At 37.8% G+C, this 21,888-nt stretch overlaps 1 protein-coding gene across 5 annotated transcripts in view; it reads left to right on the top strand.

Annotated features, from left to right (window-relative positions):
• Positions 1–21,888, top strand: part of Sptz (zinc finger FYVE-type containing 26 spastizin) — a gene marked incomplete in the record, with an annotated part of 1,794,825 nt that overhangs the window by 1,137,369 nt on the left and 635,568 nt on the right. For all 5 annotated transcript variants that reach the window (XM_081731160.1, XM_081731159.1, XM_081731161.1 and 2 more), the window contains 1 exon segment: positions 1,721–1,825. In XM_081731160.1, the coding sequence (XP_081587286.1) occupies positions 1,721–1,825 (105 nt within the window).

Here is a 21,888-nt window from a genome sequence, read left to right as displayed (position 1 = left end):
TTCATTGACCAGACTAAGGCCAATATACCCTTTTGCTCGTGCTGTGTTGGAATCAGTTAGAGTATGACTGAGTTGACTGTATTAAGATCTAAGAATCAGATTTCAAGACTTTCGGTATCTATGGCCATGTAGTCCGTCATGTAACCCGACAAGTGACGTCCCTTGCCGATCACACTATCCAAGAAATGGGAGGAAGAAATCATTGGGGAAGGAAGGAAACGGCCTGGGACCTATGCTAGGTACCATCCCATTATTTCCCTGATGTGAATGCGGAAAATCCAGGAAAACACCATTAATAACTATTCTGGTTATCCTTTCTTGGTCGTTAGTGGCCGTTAGGATACTCATTTTAATAAAAGTTGAATCCCAAAGGCTTAAGGATGGGCTAGGTATGTTCAGAAATTCATTTCTAAGAGTTCAGACGTTTCTTGAGTGATGAGGTAAAGGATAATGTCTTTTTTCGTTCCTATGGTATATAAAGATATAGATAATAACGGGAGTATGTGAAATCATCAGAAAATTCTATAGCAATAGGAAATTCTAGTAGGCAACCGAACCCGTAATGCACTTGTGTCGTGTTTCCACGCGGGTGATATAGCATCGTCAACTGTGTGGGCATGATCGTGAACGTAGGAACTTTTAAACATTGTTGCTATCCGTAGGAACGGATTTCGTAAACAGGTAGGAAACGTAAGAATTAAAAAATTAACGAATGAAAGTAAAGTGCAGTTAACCTTCACACTGATAATTAGTTTGTGACTGTCATGTTATACTGACAAATTGGAGTTGTTCCTAGCATGCCTGACTTCAATCGATAAATATTGAATTTAACGAAACCAAGAACGAAACGTACCTTAGAATTTGAGTTGACTGTTGAAATTTCTTCTATGCTGAGAGACACTAAAAATAAAATTGAGGCCAGTCTCTTTAGTTAGTAATTCACTTTTAGTTATAAATTTTTCGGTGGAGATACGAGAACTTTGGACTTAACAGATCAGCGTATATCTCTCTATTACCAAGTATAATAAAGGACTGCTTTTTATTGAAGAGGTTCAAACCCAGTGATACTGCAAAAGGGCCGTATATCAAATATAAGCCCCTCTTTCAATGTTATATTTCAATGTTTTAGCCCCTCTTTCAATGTTTTAGATAAAAATAAAACACACTAGAAGGACATATCAGCTTGCATAAAGGAGTTCCAGTGAGTAAAAATGTAGTAATAATTTATGTAGCGAAGTTATATGAAATGACAAATGTGATGGATGATCAATTTTTGACCATATATTGAGGTTGAAATACCCATAGGGATTTCCCGATGAAAACAAGGGACATTTTAACTTAGTTACAGGGAGTTAACCAAACATAATTGTTAACATTGGGTGAAATTTGTTGTTTGAGTAGTTTGTAATGGCGAATCATTAAACGTATTAATAACGTTTAAATTATTGAAACTTTGAGACATTTACAGAGAACTGCATGTACGGACAGTTTCCATTAATCTGTTCTGTGTATGGAGCTAGAAGTCAAGAAGTTTCATGTCACTAGATAAGAATACAATTAAGTAATGTACTGTGTACTTACAAGAGTGAAGCTTAACTTTCTAATTATAAGACTAACGGTTATAAGAACGTTTAATGTAACTCATCGTCCCTAGTACAACTCATTACATAGAATATTCCAACAATAAAGTTTTCATGATTCGAATTTATTTTCTTCACAGGTATTGGCATGCAAATTGCCAAATATTAGCACTTGGTACGACGTGAATTCTTTGTTTGAGGCAAATCCAGATTCAGTACTTCAAAGTTTGATTCAAGAAAAACAGGTAAATTTTAGTTACATTTTATTTCGTAAATATTATACATTTATGCTTGTATACACGACTCCAAAAGTGCATTACCACCTGCAATTCTACTTTTCCTGCAATAGCAGGCAACCCAAAAAACTCGGCGCTTCAGTTGGTTGCAAATTCGAAAAGCGCTGGACCAAACCTCAATTTTGTAACAAATATATCAGTGTGGCAAACTGCAAATAACAGAATAAAACGAATTATTGAAAACGACAATTTTATTATCGTGGCGGAGTTGGATGATATCAAAAGTAACAACATGATCTTACTTAAGTAGTTCAAACAAGATGAATGGCAAGAAACACATATCACAGAATAGCATTTCTCTCTTCCGCAACAAAAAATAATCTCATAAAAAGAAAAAGTTACATAATGTGAAGGTTTAATATAAAAGCCTCACTAAATATTTTGAAAGTTGACAACGGAAAATTCAAGAACAACTGAACCGAAGTGCATGCGAATGAATTGTGCACAGATATTGCAGACGTAAAATGAGGATACGGGTTTCGTATTTTCCTAAAAAAAAGGTTGGGTGGGGCACGAGCCCCTCCAAACCTTTGATCACGAAATATGAAACATGCTTGTAACACTATGTCAAATATGTGTAAAGGACATGAAGAATTGCAACGAAACTTTGTGTATGGACAATACGCCAAAAATAAACGAATACGGGTTTTTATGTTCTGTGGACAAACGATTTTAGGGGGCAAAAGTCCCCACACAAAATGCTTAAAACTGACGCCCGAAAGGCAAGGAGAAGTAAACCGAAGTGAATGAAATTGTGAACAGAGATAGCAGACGTAAAATGGGGATACGGGTTTCGTATTTTCTTAAAAAAAATGTTGAGTGAGGCACGGACCCCTCCAAACCTTTGATCACGGAATATGAAATGTGCTAGTGTATGTATGTAAAGGGCTATGTGAAATGTATGTAAAGGACATGAAGAATTGCAACGAAACTTTATGTATAGACTATACACAAAAAACAAAGGAATACGGTTTTTCATTTTCTGCGGAAAAACGGTTTCAGGGAGCAAAGGAACCCACAACAAACTTTTGAAAGTTGACGCCCGAAAGATAAAAAGAAGAGAACCGAAGTGAATGAAATTTTGCACACATATTGTAGATATAAAATGTTGGTATACGAGTTTCGTATTTACCTGAAAAAGACGGTTAGGTGGGGCATGGATCCCTCCAATCATTTAATAACGAAATATCAAAAGTTCTGGTAAAAGTATGTGAGACGTGTGTAGCGACATGAAGAATTGCAACATAGCTTTCTGTATGGACAATACGCAAAAAGTAAACGAATACGGGTTTTTATGCTCTGTGGAAAAACGATTTTAGGGGGGCAAAAGTCCCCACGCAAAATGCTTAATGCTGACGCCCGAAAGGCAAGGAGAAGTGGACGAAAGTGAATGAAATTGTGAACAGAGATTGCAGACGTAAAATGAGGATACGGGTTTCGAATTTTCTTGAAAAAAAAAATGTTGGGTGAGGCACGGACCCCTGCTAACCTTTAATCACGAAATATGAAATGTGCTAGTAATACTATGTGAAATATGTGTAAAGGACATGAAGAATTACCAAGAAACTTTACGTATAGACAACACGCAAAAAACAAAGGAATACGGTTTTTGATTTTCTGCGGAGAAACGGTTTCAGATGGCAAAAGAACCCACCCCAAAATTTTGAAAATTAACGCCCGAAAGATTAAAGAAGTGAACCGAAGAGAATGAAATTTTGCTCACATATTGTAGACATAAAATGTGGGTATACGGGTTTCGTATTTACCAGGAAAAGACGGTTGGTGGGACACGGGCCCCTCCAAACTTCAGATCACGAAATTTCGAAAGTGATAGTAACAGTATGTCAAATGTGTTTAAAGGACATGAAGAATAGCAACGAAACTTTGTGTATGGACAATACGCCAAAAATAAACGAATACGGGTTTTTATGTTCTGTGGAAAAACGAATTTAGGGGGCAAAAGTCCCCACACAAAATTTTTAAAGCTGACGCCCGAAAGGCAAGAAGAAGTGAACCGAAGTGAATGAAATTGTGAACAGAGATTGCAGACCTATAATGGGGTACGGTTTCGTATTTTCTTAAAAAAAAATGTTGGGTGAGGCACGGACCCCTCCGAACCTTTGATCACGGAATATGAAGTGTGCTAGTAATACTATGTGAAATGTATGTAAAGGACATGAAGAATTGCAACGAAACTTTATGTATAGACTATACACAAAAAACAAAGGAATACGGTTTTTGATTTTCTGCGGAAAAACGGTTTCAGGGGGCAAAAGAACCCACAAAAAACTTTTGAAAGTTGACGCCCGAAAGATAAAAAGAAGTGAACCGAAGTGAATGAAATTTTGCACACATATTGTAGACATAAAATGTTGGTGTACGAGTTTCGTATTTACCTGAAAAAGACGGTTAGGTGGGGCACGGATCCCTCCAATCATTTAATCACGAAATATCAAAAGTCCTGGTAAAAGTATGTGAGATGTGTGTAACGACATGAAGAATTGCAATATAGCTTTCTGTATGGACAATACGCAAAAAATAAACGAATACGGGTTTTTATGTTCTGTGGAAGAATGAATTTAGGGGGCAAAAGTACCTACGCAAAATTTTTAAGGCTGATACACGGAAATCAAGAAGAAGTGAACCGAAGTCAATTAAATTGCGAACAGAGATTCAGACGTAAAATGAGGATACGGGTTTCGTATTTTCCTGATAAAAATGTTGGGTGAAGCATGGACCCTTCCAAACCTTTGATCACGAAATTTGAGAAGTGCTAGTAACACTATGTCAAATGTGTGTAAAGAACATGAAAAATCGCAACGAAACTTTACGTGTAGACAATACGCGAACAAAAGCATTACGGCTTTTTCTATTTTCTGGGAAAAACGGTTTCAGGGGGCAAGAGAACCCACCCCAAACTTTTGAAAATTTACGCCCGAAAGATAAGTAGTGAACCAAAGTGAATGAAATTTTGCACACAAAGTGTAGACATAAAATGTGCGTATATGGGTTCCGTAATTACCTGGAAAAGACTGTTAGGTGGTGCACAGACCCCTCCAAACCTTGATCAATTCTGTTTTTATATTCTGTGGAAAAACGATTTTCGGGAGCAAAATGTTGAAATTTTATGCCTGAAAGGCAAGTTGAAGTGGACCGAAGTGAATAAAATTGCGAAAAGATATTGCAGACATCTAATTAAGGAATACGGGTTTCGTATTTTCCTGGAACAAACGGTTGGGTGGGGCACGGAACCATCCAAACCTTTGATCAAGAAATATCAAAAGTGCTAGTACCAGTATGTCAGATGTGCGTAAAGGACATGACCAATTGCAACGAAAGTTTGTGTATGCCCAATACGCGAAAAATAGACGAATATGAGTTTTTTATTTACTGCGGAAATACGGTTTTAGGGGCAAAAGCTCGCACCGAAAATTTTAAAAGTTGACGCCCAAAAGGCAAATTGAAGTTAACCGAACTGAATGTAAATTGTGAACAGATATTGCAGACGTAAAATTAGGGTACGGGTTTCGTATTTTCATAAAAAAAAACGGCTGGGTTGTGCACGGACCCCACGAAATATGTAAAGAACATGAAGAATTGCAGGGAAACTTTACGTGTTGACAATGCGCAAGAAATAAATGAATACGGGTTTTTATTTTCTGCGGAAAAACGGTTTTAGAGGGCAAAACTATCACCCAAAATTTTGAAAGTTTACGCCCGAATGGCAAGAAGTGAACCGAAGTGAATGAAATTATGCACAGATATTTTACACACAAAATAAGGGAATACGAATTCCGTATTTTCCTGGAAAAAAAAGATGGTTGGGTGGGGCACGGAGCCCTCCAAACATTTGATCACGAAAACATTGTAAGCGTTAAAGGTGCCTCCCGAAATATTATAAAATACTATATATATACTGTTTGTGCTTACTGTTGATCTTCCAAATTTGAAAAATCGGATGGATACACTTGTGAAACACGAAAGGTCTTATTTTACATATCCAATATCTACACACAATTTATTTCGCTTCTGTCCACTCCTTCCCCCACCAGACGCCTCGGTCCACCCAAAAGTTTTTTCTTTGCAGGAAAATACGAAACACATATTCCTTCATCTTACCTCTACAATATTTGAGCACAGTTTCATTCACTTCGGTCTACTTGCTTTTGCATTTTGGGCGTCAATTTTCCAAATTTTATGTGGGGGCCTTTTCCCCTTTACCGTTTTTCCACAGAAAATAAAAAAACACATTAGTTATTTTTCGCATAAGTCTCTACACAATATTTCGTTGCAATTCTTCATGTTCTGTAGGCACTTTGGCATACTGTTATTAGCACTTTCGATATTTCGTGATCAAAGATTTGGAGGGGTCTGTGGTCCACCTAACCGTTTTTTCCAGGAAAATACGAAACCCGTATTCCCTCATTTTATGTCTACAATATCTGTGCACAATTTCATTCACTTCGGTCCACTTGATATTATTACCTTTCGGGCGTCAACTCTCAAAATTTTGCGTCTGGTTTATCGCCCCCTGAAACAACTTTACCGCAGAAAATTAAAATACACGTATTAGTTTATTTTATGTGTAGTATCTACCTACCAAATTTTATCAAAATCGGAGTGTTACACTTGAGAACTGTTACTTGTCAGTCATTGTAGAATTATTTTCCTTGTTTTTCAATCAATGAGAAATTGCCTGACAAGTAAAGGGTCCAAATGGATGAATCGAGCTGCGGGATGAGACTTAGTGCGACTGATACAGGATGTGGAAATATGTATATGTGCAAAGGTATAAAAGCTGAACGCCATAAGAAACGGAGGGGGGTCAAAATTGATGGGAGGAGAGCTATGCTATGTTATTGAAATACATCAAATAAACTATTGAATCATGATAATAGTGAAAGATAGACAATGCAAACAGTGATAGTTTCTCATATTGGCAGAAGAAGAATGGGCAGAGTAGATAGCGAACCTCTGGCGGCACTTTCAAATCCGCCATTTTGAAATCTGTGATAATTTTGGAAATTGAAAGGTAGTGATGTGATATATCAGTTAGGGCCAGCATGTTCTCAAAAGTCAATTATGGACTTTAGTGATCGGTATCTGTACTTAGTTGTTAGATTTAGGATAATCTTCATAGTTATTTACGAAAATCTAGGAGACTGATACTCGTATGTTGAAAGTTTGGACTATCACGAAAACACATGTAAGTTGAACATGTCCAAAGCCAAGAAAACTAACCTCGAAATTTGATATCCAAGTTGTATATTATTATATTTCACTGTCGAATATCAAATTTCACTGTTAGTTTTCTTGGTTTATAGATATGAGTTATTTTTTGTCCATAATACGACTAATAATGCTAAAAGACTCACAAATCAAATTTAGTTCGTACCTTTAGCATTTCTTACAATCAACGTTCAATTGTAGTTCTTAGCCTTTCAAAATTATGAGCCTCATAGACTCCTTCTTTCTTACAAATATTAGTATCAATAATATAACCTATTAAAAAATTGTCCTAACGGTAACCCACCGACAAACTGTAAGCAACCCCTGTAAGATGAAATGAAGTATTTCATGTTAACGAACCACGATTATGCTCTTTAGGCTAAGGGAGACAATGATTAAGGCAAGTGAATGTTGATGGAAGATATGATGGAATGAGAATGTGGAAGGAAATTGAAGTATCCCCAGAAAACCCACACACGATACGATGGTGTCCACCACAAAGTTCCTTGGCTGAGGATCGAACCAGAGGCCCCACGTACCAGAAACAAGTGTTTACCACTGAGTCACCGTGTCCTCCCCCAATCCCTAAGAGACGCGGGCATCCAGTTAAGAATAACTGACATAAAGAAACGTACTTACCATTTTCTCACAAAGGAAACTCCACGAATCCCACATTCTGACCGTTTGTACTTCTTGTATGTTGGTTTATCACAAACATTATTTAGTATATCGATACATCTGTCAGAATAATAGTGTTTCCTCCAAAGTAGGGGCAAGTGACTTAGTGATAGAGCGCTTACTTCTGGTGCGGGATGGACCTCGTTCGATCCCAGACTTGTAGTGGATACCATCGTACCCGTGAGATTTCTCGGAATTATCCTGTTTTCTCCTACATTCTCATTTCACGAATTATTTCCCAAAAATTAGCTTTCATCTATTACCTCTCTTTATTATTGGATCGGATTTCAGTTTAGCATCCCTCGGGTAGCAAAATTACATGGGATATGGAGCTACGGATTAACGTGAGATCCGAAATGCTAGCGCTCCCGCCGCGAATCGGAGCCGGGTTTCCTATGCGAAAGTCGCAGACGCTACGCAATATCCATGCGTGATCTCTCTGTCTTCATTAGCCTAGAAGGCATAACATTTAAACTTTCTGGACTTCATATAATTTCAGTTCTTCCTGGATAGCCAATTCTATACTGAGACAAAGTAGATCAATCAAATGTCTCCATCTTGCCTTTTTTTATAATTTTAATGATGTTCTTGTAACTTTAACCGTGGTTGAAATATCGTATTTAATTGTAGTTAACTTGCCTCGGTCATCGTTTCATAAAATATCCCCATAATTCTTCAATTTCTTTGAGGTGACCTTTGTGCTGCTCCTGTACCATATCGAGTTGGGCATTAATGGAAGCCATGGCTAAATATAATATACATTTCCTTTCCTCCGACTTCGATCCGACATTTTGTTCTCGAGTTATTGCTGTTTTGGGCATTTTTCCGCTGTCTCTTCCCGTGAATCTGGTTATATTGGTTTTGTAAGGAATAAAGAGGCTTCAAACAACAATATGATTTGTATAAAAGAAAAAAAGCGTTATCAGTTGTATTACAAATTGACAACTGACCTGTCTGTTTTTTTAAACACAATGTTACGAGGCACAGAAGCCACCACGCCTGCGGTGTGCTTGCTTTTTTGCCTCAAGCAGCTTCAGTACTTTCATTCTGTCAATTTATGTGTAGCTATCACTCAGTCACACAGGTTCTTTGCAACGCTGAATTTTACAAGAAAGGTTTTGTTCATCGGATAGGAAGCGAAGCCCATCGTACGTTGTAATCCTTCCCCCTCTTTTGCGCAGTGTGTGATATTTAACTTGTATACTGGAGTAAGTTACAGAAAAGAGAACGTTATTTTTTTTAATGACATTCTCGAAAAGATTGACCATTATTACAATATATTCAAGATGAAAAATATTCATTTAACAGTCGTCGTACTTAGTTGTCTGCACTGAAATTCCCATAATGTGCTTTCTTCTTTTCTAATATGAGCTTCGAGCTTCTTCGTGGCTAAGTGGTTAGCGTATGCGCCTTTGGCGTGAGAGGCCCGGGTTCGATTCCGGTGAGAGCTCATGTAGTACGGATTTCACGATTAATCAGTAGGTCCCATCTCATATAGCCTCGTTGCTGAAAGGGACGACAAAATCAACTCAACTCATATTCAGCACCATAGGAGATCTAACTCCGAGGGGAATTTTGTTCCTGGAAAACCTCCCGAAACCATCAACGGTACGAAATATGTCTGCAATGCAAGATGTCAATCATTTCCAACTCTATGCTCTGTGACCTAGTTTGCTTTTCATGTTTTCAGTAAACTAGACAGACAAAAGGAAGAATAGAGGCTTTCTTCCAGAAAATTGTGTTCGAGGGTGGGGGGTCACACAGGCCCGTATCTATGGTGGGTCTAGGGGGAAGGGCTCACCCTAAATTTTTACATGAGAATGATTTATGAGCATTAAAGTAGTCAGCCATTAAGATTTTTTTTTTGTTTTAGGATGATACTAGATTCGACTCCTGGTGTAAGCTCAACTTTCAGTCCTGTGTCATTTGCAGGTCTCGTTTCATACAGATTCGTTGAAAAACCTCTAAACATGTGCTTTGACTACTATGCAAACTAGTTTTTTTTTTTAGCAAAAAAGAGAAATTTCTAGCTTTAGATTCTGCCCTGTAATCCAGTTTTTCTGGAGGCGAGATAGTATGGTTGGAAACGGCCAATCAGATTCAAGTTCCGAACCCACATTAAGTTCAAGTTCCGGACCTTCCTTTATAACCTTGGTGTTGTATAAGGACGAAAAACTAAAATATACTGATAGCTCCAGTAATAGATATTATGGGAAAGAGATTTAAAAAATAGGTGGTTTTGAAATAGAGAAAGGACAATACCTGAGCTTTATTAGTATTACTAGCATATATTACCCGCTTTGCTAAGTTGAAATGAAAATTTAAAAGCACAACTCCGTATTTCATGTGTTTAGTATTTCGTTTTTAATGGCATCGATTTAAACAGCATCGGAAAGATCATTGATCATCTCGGCGACCGCAAAAATCATGGATTCGATACCAATAATGGTCATTTTCGGTCATTTATATGTATATTTCCTCCTCCCCCATGTTGCGGGCCATGGCATCGAAAATGTCACTGTTCATCTCAGCGACCCCCCACAAATGTGGATTCAGCACTAATTATCGGTCATTTTCTATTATTTTTAAATATCTCTTCCTCCTCTCCCCCAAGTTGTGGGGTTGAGCTTGAATTTAAACGGGATCGAAAGTACCACTGTTCATCTAAGCGACCCAGAAAGCTATAAATTTGACACTGATAGTGGCCATTATCGATCATTTTATATATCACTTTCTCCCCTTCCCGCAAGTTGCCGAGCTGATTTTGCATTTAAACCGGATTGAAAATGTCACAATTCATCAGAATGATCCCGAAAACTATGGATTAAACACTAATATTGGTCATTTTTGATTATTATTATATATAGTTCCCCTTCCCCCGTGCTGCGGCACACGGAATCAGAATTGTCACTGTTAATCTCAGCTACTCCTAAAACTATTGACTCGAAACTAATGTTACTCAGTTTCGATCATTTTTAAATGTTTATACCCCTCTCCTCCATTGTACCCCCCTTCCCAACTATTAGGGCTGAACTTGGTTTGAAACAGCATCAGAAGTGTCACTGTTTGTCTCATCGGGCCCGAAAACTATGGATTCAACACTAATATCGGTCATTTTTTATCATTTTTAAATTTCTCTCCCTCTCGCCCTCCCGTACGTTGCTTTATCAAAGCGAATAGCCTAAAGTAATCCCTGCCCCTAAGCTCATGTATGTTGAAAATTTGATTTAGATCAGTCGGGTGGTTCAAGAGTGATGAACTCGCAAAAGCAGTCATATTTATTTTAATTTTTTTACATATATCTCCCCCTCCCCTTCCCTACATTGGCTCGTCAAAGTGAAACGATAAAAAAAAACACGGCCCGACCCTCATCTTTGTTGAAAATTAGATGGAGATTGGTTGGGTGGTTCAAAAGTTATTATGTTTTATTAATTTCCATTTATATGTACCCCTCCCCACCCCCTAAGATGTACCGTTAAAGTGAAATTACAAAAATGTTTCCAGATCCAAACCTCATATATCTTGAAAATTTGATTGCGATCGGTCGGATATTCAAGATATAGTTCAAGAGTTATTAAGTTACAAAAATAGTCACTTTCAGTTTTATATAAATTGATTTTTATATATCTCCCCTCCTTCTCCGTCCCCACGTTGCTCCGTTAAATTAAAATTACAAAAACGATTTAGGCCTGAGCCTGAGCCTCATGTATCTTGAAAATTTGATCAAGATCGGTCGAGTGGTTCAGAAGTTATTAAGTTTTATTTATTTTTACACCCCCTCCCCCTAAGTTCTACCATCAAAGTGAATAGCCTTTCCAGCCGTAAAACTCTTCCATGTTATAATACAATTGTGATCAAGATCGGTGGGGTGGTTCGGGAGATTTAGAGTCACAAACATATTGTTTCTCAATTATATATATATATTAGTAGTGTCGAATCTAGATATTTTCCTACGGGGCAACGTGTGCCATGGCCCGCAACATGAAGGAGGAGGAAATATACATATAAATGACCGAAAATGACCATTATTGGTGTCGAATCCATGATTTTTGGGGTCGCCGAGATGATCAATGATCTTTCCGATGCTGTTTAAATCGATGCCATTAAAAACGAAAACAGCAGATTTCACGGGTACTAAACACATGAAATACGGAGTTGTGCTTTTAAATTTTCATTTCAACTTAGCAAAGCGAGTAATATATCCTAGTAATACTAATAAAGCTCAGGTATTGTCCTTTCTCTATTTCAAAACCACCTATTTTTTAAATCTCTTTCCCATAATATCTATTACTGAAGCTATCAGTGTATTTTAGTTTTTCGTCCTTATACAACACCAAGGTTATAAAGGAAGGTCTTTTTAATGTGGGTTCGGAACTTGAATCTGATTGGCCGTTCCCAACCATACTATCTCGCCTCCAGAAAAACTGGATTACAGGGCAGAGTCTAAAGCAAGAAATTTCTCTTTTTTGCTAAAAAAAAAACTAGTTCGCATACTAGTCATAGCACATGTTTAGAGGTTTTTCAACGAATCTGTATGAAGCGAGACCTGCAAATGACACAGGACTGAAAGTTGAGCTTACACCAGGAGTCGAATCTAGTATCATCCTAAAACAAAAAAAAATCCTAATGGCTGACTACTTTAATGCTCATAAATCATTCTCATGTAAAAGTTTAGGGTGAGCCCTTCCCCCTAGACTCCCCATAGATACGGGCCTGTGTGACCCCCCACCCTCGAACACAATTTTCTGGAAGAAAGCCTCTATTCTTCCTTTTGTCTGTCTAGTTTACTGAAAACATGAAAAGCAAACTAGGTCACAGAGCATAGAGTTGGAAATGATTGACATCTTGCATTGCAGACATATTTCGTACCGTTGATGATTTTGGGAGGTTTTCCAGGAACAAAATTCCCTTTGGCGTTATATCTCCTATCAGAGATAGAATGGGTCAGTGGGTCAAGTGGGTGAAGTTTTCAGAGTGGGTCACTGGGTCGTGGGTCAGCAGCATGTGATCCACTGTGACCCACCACCCACCATGACCCACTCTGACCCACCACCCACCGTGACCCACTGTGACCCACCACCACCATGACCCACCGACTCAGTATGATCTACCGACCCTCTCTGCTCACTGCATTGTAGACAGTATCTTCTGAAGACTGGTAAATTTGTCTCCGTTTTACTTTCAAGACCTTCATTTCCCTTCCTTTTCCACTTGTTTCTGTCTACTTACCTGGGGTGAGTATATCTAACCAAGTGAAAAAAAAGAACTTCGGGCACTTTTGGATATTGATATTTTTAATACTAATAATAGCAATAGGACTTACACTACAACTTGGCTTTCGAGACCAGTAGCGTACGTAGCGTACCAGTAGCGTTCGAGACCCCCAGGACACACCCCCTGCGTACGTCCCTGTTCTAGACATTTGAGTTTTTAGAGCTAACTACTGGAAAAATACATTTTTGAATAACTGTAATATATAAATTATTATATAAAAAATTGAATGTAACTATGTGTGCCTGATCATCACGGTCAAATTGCAAAGTCAAATGAAATTACTTTTGGTATATAGTGAGGCCTTAATCCAAACTGGGATGTTATATTGCTTTTATTATAATGCAATAATAATATCCTAAGGAGGTAGTGAGTATCCGAATTTTTGCGAAAAAAATTAATATCTCGCAAGCCGTTAAACTTACGGAGCTGAAATTCAGTGTATTAACTCTTTATTGAAAATAAACAGAATGTGTCCTAGCATTTTTTAAATTTTCCTTTATGTGGGGGGAGGGCACTTTCTATATATGGAAAATTGATAGTGAGTTGTTTTGTAAAAGTGATCGAAAACGATCGATGTTATTTAAGAAACAAAATCAGAAACAAAAAATATAGTGCTTGGCTTCATATATCCATTGCTTTCTGCTGTAATAATTGCTGAAACTTATGTTTATTATATGGAGCGCTTACAGTACAGGGCAATCAACCCATAAAGTTGTTAGAAAAATAGGCATAAAATTTGTATTGTAAGCTTAATTACACGGCAATTATAAGTTTGGATTGTACGCATAATTGTATGGAAAATTTTATACTTTTTTCCCTTTACGTTGGTCTACTTACTTTGATTTGGATCTTTGAAATTTCATCCTTTTTTCCACTGAAGAGTATTGATAATTCAACAAGGAAATACTTATACTATGATAATTTAATTGACATTCATCGTAATTTGGCACATGGCAAACAGCAGTGTGGTAATTGAAGTTGAAGAAGGAGGGAAAGAAATTCCCATTCACCTCTGAACACTTTCCAGGAACCTCGTTCCCTTTCGCTTTCTAGACGGGGGAGGGAACTTGGTAATGGCATCAGCCCTTCATGTGTAATTACAAAAATTAAATTTATAAACAAATAAGAAATAATCAGTTTATCAGGCTTTAATTGATAATTTATTCACAAGATTCCCTATCAAAAGCGTGGTAGATGTAGTTTCTGTTCTACATGGGTCGACATTGCCAACTTACATGGTCGATATGGAAAAGATGTTGTATGGTGATAGAGAGCTGATACTTATTTCTGAGTATTTCAAACCTGACCAAGAAAAATCGTTCTCAGACTTAAGTCTAACAAGTAGATTGTCGATGGGAAGTTGCAGAAATCGGATAGAAGTATTATCAATTTCCACGACAGAGTGGGAATGGGGATTTCCCCTTATGAATTTACACATGACTGACATTAGAAATAGCCAAATGCTCAAACATTGTCTAACTTGTTGTTCATCAATGTTAATGGCCCACCACTAGACATGCTCAAAGTAGACGAGCTAGTTATTTCTTGGCTGAAGGATGGACATCATTCCACTGCGGATGATTTACCGCCAAAAAGTTACCAACAGGAAATAAATCCGATTTCAGATTGGTTTTAAGGTGGAATATTACGAGTTACGGAAAATGTATACTTGTATTATTAATGGCTTATTTGTGTTATACTTGTATTACTAATGGCTTACTTGTGTTATTCAACTTTGTACCTAATTTTTAGTAAGTCTCTTCTTTGCTTTAGGTAAACTACTTTGAATAAATATTCATAATAATTGCTATTATGCATATTTGTAACTTAAATTTAACGTGGTGTTTTAGTGATTACACAAATTACAATTATGAGCATACTTTATGGAAATACTCTCACATAGGGTACCCGAGCACCTTTATACCCTATGAACAACTGATTTTTCAAGACTTTTGTGAGAAAAATACTGTGAACTGAGAAACTATAACCTTTTCCATATTGTACAGGGGTATTTTCCTGCGAATAGAAGTTTCTTGTGGAATGCGTTCAGAAATTAACACTTGCAAGAATACTCTCTTAGTACAAGTATATATTAGGCACACACTAATTTCCCCCCACCTTGAACTGTTTCAATTTCCTCACTGACAAATATTTTACCATTTTATATCATAAAGGTCAGTTCCACCGTTATTGTAACAGAGTGGTGTTTGAGCGATTGACTAGAAATTCAAACTCCGATTAGTGACAATTTCACAGTCTTGTTTTATTACAAGTGTAAACTCTTTAGTCAGTTCAGAAGAGGCCGTTTATCGTGTTCAGACTTGATGATAATTTATTTTGGTGAGTCAGAGTAGGTCAAAGTGGATAAGAGTGATTCATTGTAGGAGGTGGGTCACGGTGGGTCAGAGTGGGTCACCGTGGGCGGTGGGTCAGAGTTGGTCATCGTGGGTGGTGGGTCATGGTGGGTAACAGTGGATTACGGTGGGTGGTGGGTCATGGTGGGTAACAATGGATTACGGTGGGTGGTGGGTCATGGTGGGTCGTGGGTCACACTGGGTCACCGTGGGTGGTGGGTCATGGTGGGTCGTGGGCCAGAGTGGGTCATGGTGAGTGGTGGGTGAGTGGGTCGTGGGTCAAGTTTTCATTGTCCCACGCCAACTCTGTCTCCTATGGTGCTGAATATGAGTTGAGTTGATTTTGTCGTCCCTTTCAGCAGCGACGCTATATGAGATGGGACTTACTGATTAATCGTGAAATCCGAACTATATGAGCTCTCACCGGAATAAAACCCGGGTCTCTCACGCCAAAGGCGCGTACGCTAACCACTTAGCCACGAAGAAGCTCGGAGCTCATATTAGAAAAGATGAAAGCATATTATGGGAATTTCAGTGCAGACAACTAAGTACGACGATTGTTAAATGAATATTTTTCATCTTGAATATATTGTAATAATGGTCAATCTTATTCGATAATGTCATTTTTTTTAAAAAAAAATAGCGTTCTCTTTTCTGTAACTTACTACAGTATACAAGTTAAATTTCACACACTGTGCAAAAGAGGGGGAAGGATTACAACGTACGTTGGGCTTCGCTTCCTATCCGATGAACAAAACCTTTCTTGTAAAATTCAACGTTGCAAAGAACCTGTGTGACTGAGTGATAGCTACACATAAATTGACAGAATGAAAGTACTGAAGCTGCCTGAGGCAAAAAAGCAAGCACACCGCAAGCGTGGTGGCTTCTGTGCTTCGTAACATTGTGTTTTAAAAAAACAGACAGAAGGTCAGTTGTCAGTTTGTAATACAACTGATAACGCTTTTTTTCTTTTATACAAATCATATTGTTGTTTGAAGCCTCTTTATTCCTTACAAAACCAATATAACCAGATTCACGGGAAGAGACAGCAATTGTAATAAAAGTTGAAAAATATATTTATCATTCAGATCCTTTATTATTATTATTATTATTATTATTATTATTATTATTATTATTATTATTATTATCACATAATATTTTTCGTTAGTCCTCACAGCAATTAATACTTAGCAGCAGGGGTAAAAGTGCGTGGGAATGCGGGGGACTCTATCCCCACATCCAAAAAACTGGGTACGGCGACCCCCACTTCCTAAGCATTTACAATGGACAAAGATAGGCATAGGGTACGGCGTGACGTCATGCCGCTACCTACCGTCCCCTTACATTTTCAGATGATTCCATCCCATCTAGCCTAATCCCACTTAGCCTAACGATTTATCAGCCACTTATATCTCCAAGATAAGAATGCCTATCATTTTAGGCGAGATGGGAATTCCCATCTTACTTAATCCCATCTCGCCTAAAATTGCGGTAGGATGCAAGGAGGGAATTTCTGTACTGAAGAGGGAACTCTTCTACTAGCATTTTAACCAGATTTTTCAATCAATATTGACAATCGCTGTCAACTACAATATAAATATATAATAAGTACTATACAAGAAGAAAGCATAGGGGGTAGGCGATTTAGTGAATTTAGTTCACTTTTGGTTTATTTTGGGAATAGTGGAAATTGATTGGCAAAGAAAAGCTAATCAGAAACAGGATAGAAATATAAAGCGTGTTTCAAAACAACACTGACAACGTTTGGGACCTGATTCCTGACACCATGATAAGACAACCTGGGTGCACAAATGCTTCCTTTTGGCGCTATGACCAGCCAAAAACCAGTCGGAAAAATGCCCAAAACAGCAATAACTCGAGAACAAAATGTCGGATCGAAGTCGGGGGAAAGGAAATGTATATTATTTTTTGCCATGGCTTCCATTAATGCACAACTCGATATGGTACAGGAGCAGCACAAAAGTCACCTCAAAGAAATTGAAGAATTATGGGGATATTTTATGAAACGATGACCGAAGCAAGTTAACTACAATTAAATACGATATTTCAACCACGGTCAAAGTTACAAGAACATCATTAAAATTATAAGAAAAGGCAAGATGGAGACATTTGATTGATCTACTTTGTCTCAGTATAGAATTGGCTATCCAGGAAGAACTGAAATTATATGAAGTCCATAAAGTTTAAATGTTATGCCTTCTAGGCTAATGAAGACAGAGAGATCACGCATGGATATTGCGTAGCGTCTGCGACTTTCGCATAGGAGACCCGGCTCCGATTCGCGGCGGGAGCGCTAGCATTTCGGATCTCACGTTAATCCGTAGCTCCATATCTCATGTAATTTTGCTACCCGAGGGATGCTAAACTGAAATCCGATCCAATAATAAAGAGAGGTAATGGATGGAAGCTAATTTTTGGGAAATAATTCGTGAAATGAGAATGTAGGAGAAAACAGGATAATTCCGAGAAATCTCACGGGTACGATGGTATCCACTACAAGTCTGGGATCGAACGAGGTCCATCCCGCACCAGAAGTAAGCGCTCTGTCACTAAGTCACTTGCCCCTACTTTGGAGGAAACACTATTATTCTGACAGATGTATCGATATACTAAATAATGTTTGCGATAAACCAACATACAAGAAGTACAAACGGTCAGAATGTGGGATTCGTGGAGTTTCCTTTGTGAGAAAATGGTAAGTACGTTTCTTTATGTCAGTTATTCTTAACTGGATGCCCGCGTCTCTTAGGGATTGGGGGAGGACACGGTGACTCAGTGGTAAACACTTGTTTCTGGTACGTGGAGCCTCTGGTTCGATTCTCAGCCAAGAAACTTTGTGGTGGACACCATCGTATCGTGTGTGGGTTTTCTGGGGATACTTCAATTTCCTTCCACATTCTCATTCCATCATATCTTCCATCAACATTCACTTGCCTTAATCATTGTCTCCCTTAGCCTAAAGAGCATAATCGTGGTTCGTTAACATGAAATACTTCATTTCATTTTACAGGGGTTGCTTACAGTTTGTCGGTGGGTTACCGTTAAGATAATTTTTCAATAGGTTATATTATTGATACTAATATTTGTAAGAAAGAAGGAGTCTATGAGGCTCATAATTTTGAAAGGCTAAGAACTACAATTGAACGTTGATTGGAAAAAATTGCTAAAGGTACGAACTAAATTTGATTTGTGAGTCTTTTAGCATTAGTCGTATTATGGACAAAAAATAACTCATATCTATAAACCAAGAAAACTAACAGTGAAATTTGATATTCGACAGTGAAATATAATAATATACAACTTGGATATCAAATTTCGAGGTTAGTTTTCTTGGCTTTGGACATGTTCAACTTACATGTGTTTTCGTGATAGTCCAAACTTTCAACATACAAGTATCAGTCTCCTAGATTTTCGTAAATAACTATGAAGATTATCTTAATCTAACAACTAAGTACAGATACCGATCACTAAAGTCCATAATTGACTTTTGAGAACATGCTGGCCCTAACTGATATATCACATCACTACCTTTCCATTTCCAAAATTATCACAGATTTCAAAATGGCGGATTTGAAGGTGCCGCCAGAGGTTCGCTATCTACTCTGCCCATTCTTCTTCTGTCAATATGAGAAACTATCACTGTTTGCATTGTCTATCTTTCACTATTTTCATGATTCAATAGTTTATTTGATGTATTTCAATAACATAGCATAGCCATCTTCCCATCAATTTTGACCCCCCTCCGTTTCTTATGGCGTTCAGTCCTTATAACTTTGCACATATACACATTTCCACATCCTGTATCAGTCGCACTAAGTCTCATCCCGCAACTCGATTCATCCATTTGGAACCTTTACTTGTCAGGCAATTTCTTATTGATGGAAAAACAAGGAAAATAATTCTACAATGACTGACAAGTAACAGTTCTCAAGTGTAACACTCCGATTTTGATAAAATTTGGTAGGTAGATACTACACATAAAATAAACTAATACGTGTATTTTAATTTTCTGCGGTAAAGTTGTTTCAGGGGGCGATAAACCAGACGCAAAATTTTGAGAGTTGACGCCCGAAAGGTAATAACAAGTGGACCGAAGTGAATGAAATTGTGCACAGATATTGTAGACATAAAATGAGGGAATACGGGTTTCGTATTTTCCTGGAAAAAACGGTTAGATGGGCCACAGACCCCTCCAAATCTTTGATCACGAAATATCGAAAGTGCTAATAACAGTATGCCAAAGTGCCTACAGAACATGAAGAATTGCAACGAAATTTTGTGTAGAGACAATATTCGAAAAATAACTAATACGTTTTTTTTTATTTTCTGTGGAAAAACGGTAAAGGGGAAAAGGCCCCCACATAAAATTTGGAAAATTGACGCCCAAAATGCAAAAACAAGTGGACCGAAGTGAATGAAACTGTCCTCAAATATTGTAGAGGTAAGATGAAGGAATACGTGTTTCGTATTTTCCTGCAAAGAAAAAACTTTTGGGTGGACCGAGGCGTCTGGTGGCGGAAGGGGTGGACAGAAGCGAAAGAAATTGTGTGTAGATATTGGATATGTAAAATAAGACCTTTCGCGTTTCACAAGTGTATCCATCCGATTTTTCAAATTTGGAAGATCAACAGTAAGCACAAACAGTATATATATAGTATTTTATAATATTTCGGGAGGCACCTTTAACGCTTACAATGTTTTCGTGATCAAATGTTTGGAGGGCTCCGTGCCCCACCCAACCATCTTTTTTTTTTCAGGAAAATACGGAATTCGTATTCCCTTATTTTGTGTGTAAAATATCTGTGCATAATTTCATTCACTTCGGTTCACTTCTTCTTGCCTTTCGGGCGTAAACTTTCAAAATTTTGGGTGATAGTTTTGCCCTCTAAAACCGTTTTTCCGCAGAAAATAAAAACCCGTATTCATTTATTTCTTGCGCATTGTCAACACGTAAAGTTTCCCAGCAATTCTTCATGTTCTTTACACATTTGACTTAGTGTTACTAACACTTTTCATATTTCGTGGTGTCCTTTATGCATATCTGACATACTGATACTAGCACTTTTGATATTTCTTGATCAAAGGTTTGGATGGTTCCGTGCCCCACCCAACCGTTTGTCCCAGGAAAATACGAAACCCGTATTCCTTAATTAGATGTCTGCAATAACTTTTCGCAATTTCATTCACTTCGGTCCACTTCAACTTGCCTTTCAGGCATAAAATTTCAACATTTTGGGTAGGAGCTTTTGCTCCCGAAAATCGTTTTTCCACAGAATATAAAAACAGAATTGATGAAGGTTTGGAGGGGTCTGTGCAGCACCTAACAATCTTTTCCAGGTAAATACGGAACCATCCAAAGGAAGCCGTATACGCACATTTTATGTCTACAATTTGTGTGCAAAATTTCATTCACTTTGGTTCACTTCTTATCTTTCGGGCGTAAATTTTCAAAAGTTTGGGGTGGGTTCTTTTGCCGCATGAAACTGTTTTTCCGCAGAAAATCAAAAACCGTATTCCTTTGTTTTTTGTGTATTGTCTATACATAAAATTTCGTTGCAATTCTTCATGTCCTTTACACACTTTGACATAGTATTACTAGCACATTTCATATTCCGTGATCAAAGGTTTGAAGGGGTTCGTGCCTCACCCAATATTTTTTAAAAGAAAATACGAAACCCGTATCCTCAGTTTACGTCTGCAATCTCTGTTCATAATTTCATTCACTTCGGTTCACATCTTCTTGCCTTTTGGGCGTCAGCTTTAAATATTTTGCGTGGGGAATTTTGCCCCCTAAAATCGTTTTTTTTACAGAACATAAAAACCCGTATTCGTTTATTTTTGGCGTATTGTCCATACACAAAGTTTCGTTGCAATTCTTCACGCCCTTTACACACATTTGACATACTGTACTATCGCTTTCGATATTTCGTGATCAGAGGTTTGGAGGGGCCGTATCCCACCTAACCGTCTTTACCAGGTAAATACGAAACCCATATACCCACATTTTATGTCTACAATATGCGTGCAAAATTTCATTCCCTTCGGTTCACTTCTTTAATCTTTCGGGCGTTAATTTTCAAAATTTTGGGGTGGGTTATTTTGCCCCCTGAAACCGTTTTTCCGCAGAAAATCAAAAACCGTATTCCTTTGTTTTTTGCGTGTTGTCTATATGTAAAGTTTCGTTGCAATTCTTCATGTCCTTTACACACATTTCAAATAGTATTACTAGCACTTTTCATATTCCGTGATCAAAGGTTAGCAGGGGTCCGTGCCCCACCCAACATTTTTTTCAAGAAAATTCGATACCCGTATCCTCATTTTACGTCTGCAATCTCCGTTCATAATTTCATTCACTTTCGTTCACTTCTCCTTGCCTTTCGTGCGTCAGCTTTAAACATTTTGCGTGGGGAATTTTGCCCCCTAAAATCGTTTTTCCACAGGACATAAAAACCCGTA

This window comes from Thermobia domestica, chromosome 11 (genome assembly GCF_964235325.1).
Source record: "Thermobia domestica chromosome 11, izTheDome1.hap1.1, whole genome shotgun sequence".
NCBI lineage: Eukaryota > Metazoa > Arthropoda > Insecta > Zygentoma > Lepismatidae > Thermobia > Thermobia domestica.
Note: the sequence above shows the minus strand (reverse complement) of the source record. Positions and strands in the feature narration are given on the sequence as shown.